At 52.4% G+C, this 1000-nt stretch overlaps 1 protein-coding gene across 1 annotated transcript in view; it reads left to right on the forward strand.

Annotated features, from left to right (window-relative positions):
- Nucleotides 1-334: 334 nt before the first annotated feature.
- Nucleotides 335-1000, forward strand: part of st8sia3 (ST8 alpha-N-acetyl-neuraminide alpha-2,8-sialyltransferase 3) — a 16118-nt gene continuing 15452 nt past the window's right edge. The window contains exon 1 of the mRNA XM_087791004.1: nt 335-658. Coding sequence (XP_087647130.1) covers nt 519-658 — 140 coding nt within the window. The 5' untranslated portion in view covers nt 335-518. The remainder of the gene's footprint in view (nt 659-1000) is intronic.

Below are 1000 nucleotides of genomic sequence, written 5' to 3' on the forward strand. Positions count from 1 at the left end.
ATACTTAAGTCGTCTTTGGTAGCCACTGACCACTGCCACAGCAGCACGTATGGACACTACACTATCACACGTTGACCACTGGTGTGAGAAGATAGTGGTGTGGGATGACGTCACAGATGACGCCTGCGGGTCAGAGATAAAAGTATCTTCTTTAAAAATAATGCCGCATCGCCTCTTTATCTGACCAGAAAACACCCTCCGAAGAGGAAGAGGAATGGCGACGAAGAGGAGCAGCGTCATTCCGTCATCCTTCCTCCAAGACGCTCCTCCTCCTCTCCTCCTCCTCCTCCTCCTCCTCCTCCCTTCCTCTCCTCCTCGCGCTGCTTCCGCGTCGCCTCGGTGACGTCACATTTCGAGGGATACATTCGAAGCTACACCTTGTTGTTTAACCTTCATCATCCCTCGTTTTTTTTTTCCCTTCCTCCTCCTGTGGATCCGCTTCTCCTCGCGGTGCTCGCGGGCCCCCCGCTGGTGTCCGATGCTGCGGCCCCTGGGGAGCTGGGATCGTGTGCGCCAGGATGGTGCGTCTCGCCAGCGCGTTCGGGCTCGTCATCTTCAGCGTGGCGCTGCTCGCCCTGTCGCTCATCAGCTATGTGTCCATCAAGAAGGACTTCCTCATGAGCACCCCCAGATACGGGGTCTTCCACGCGGGCTTTCGGTGAGTCCGCAGTGTGTGTGTGTGTGTGTGTGTGTGTGTGGATGGATGATGCGGTGTTTTCACAGCATCATCTCCTCTAGGCCTCTGCGGCCCCCAACCCCCCGCTACTCTTACCAACTATATCCAAGTGTATCCTTATTTATACTTCAATTAAAATACTATACTCGAGCAATTACAGGTGTACACAAGTATACTTGTTTTATACGAATATTGAAGACTTGAAGTTTACTTCTGACATCCCTTTAGCTACACAGGTGTGAAGCTGGTGCCAGATAAAAAAAAAGGGCCCGAGACGGTGCTTGTTTTGGATCCAACCAGTCCAGGTACATATGGTTGAACCAA

Source organism: Callionymus lyra, chromosome 5 (genome assembly GCF_982586985.1).
Source record: "Callionymus lyra chromosome 5, fCalLyr1.hap1.1, whole genome shotgun sequence".
NCBI classification, from domain to species: Eukaryota; Metazoa; Chordata; class Actinopteri; order Syngnathiformes; family Callionymidae; genus Callionymus; species Callionymus lyra.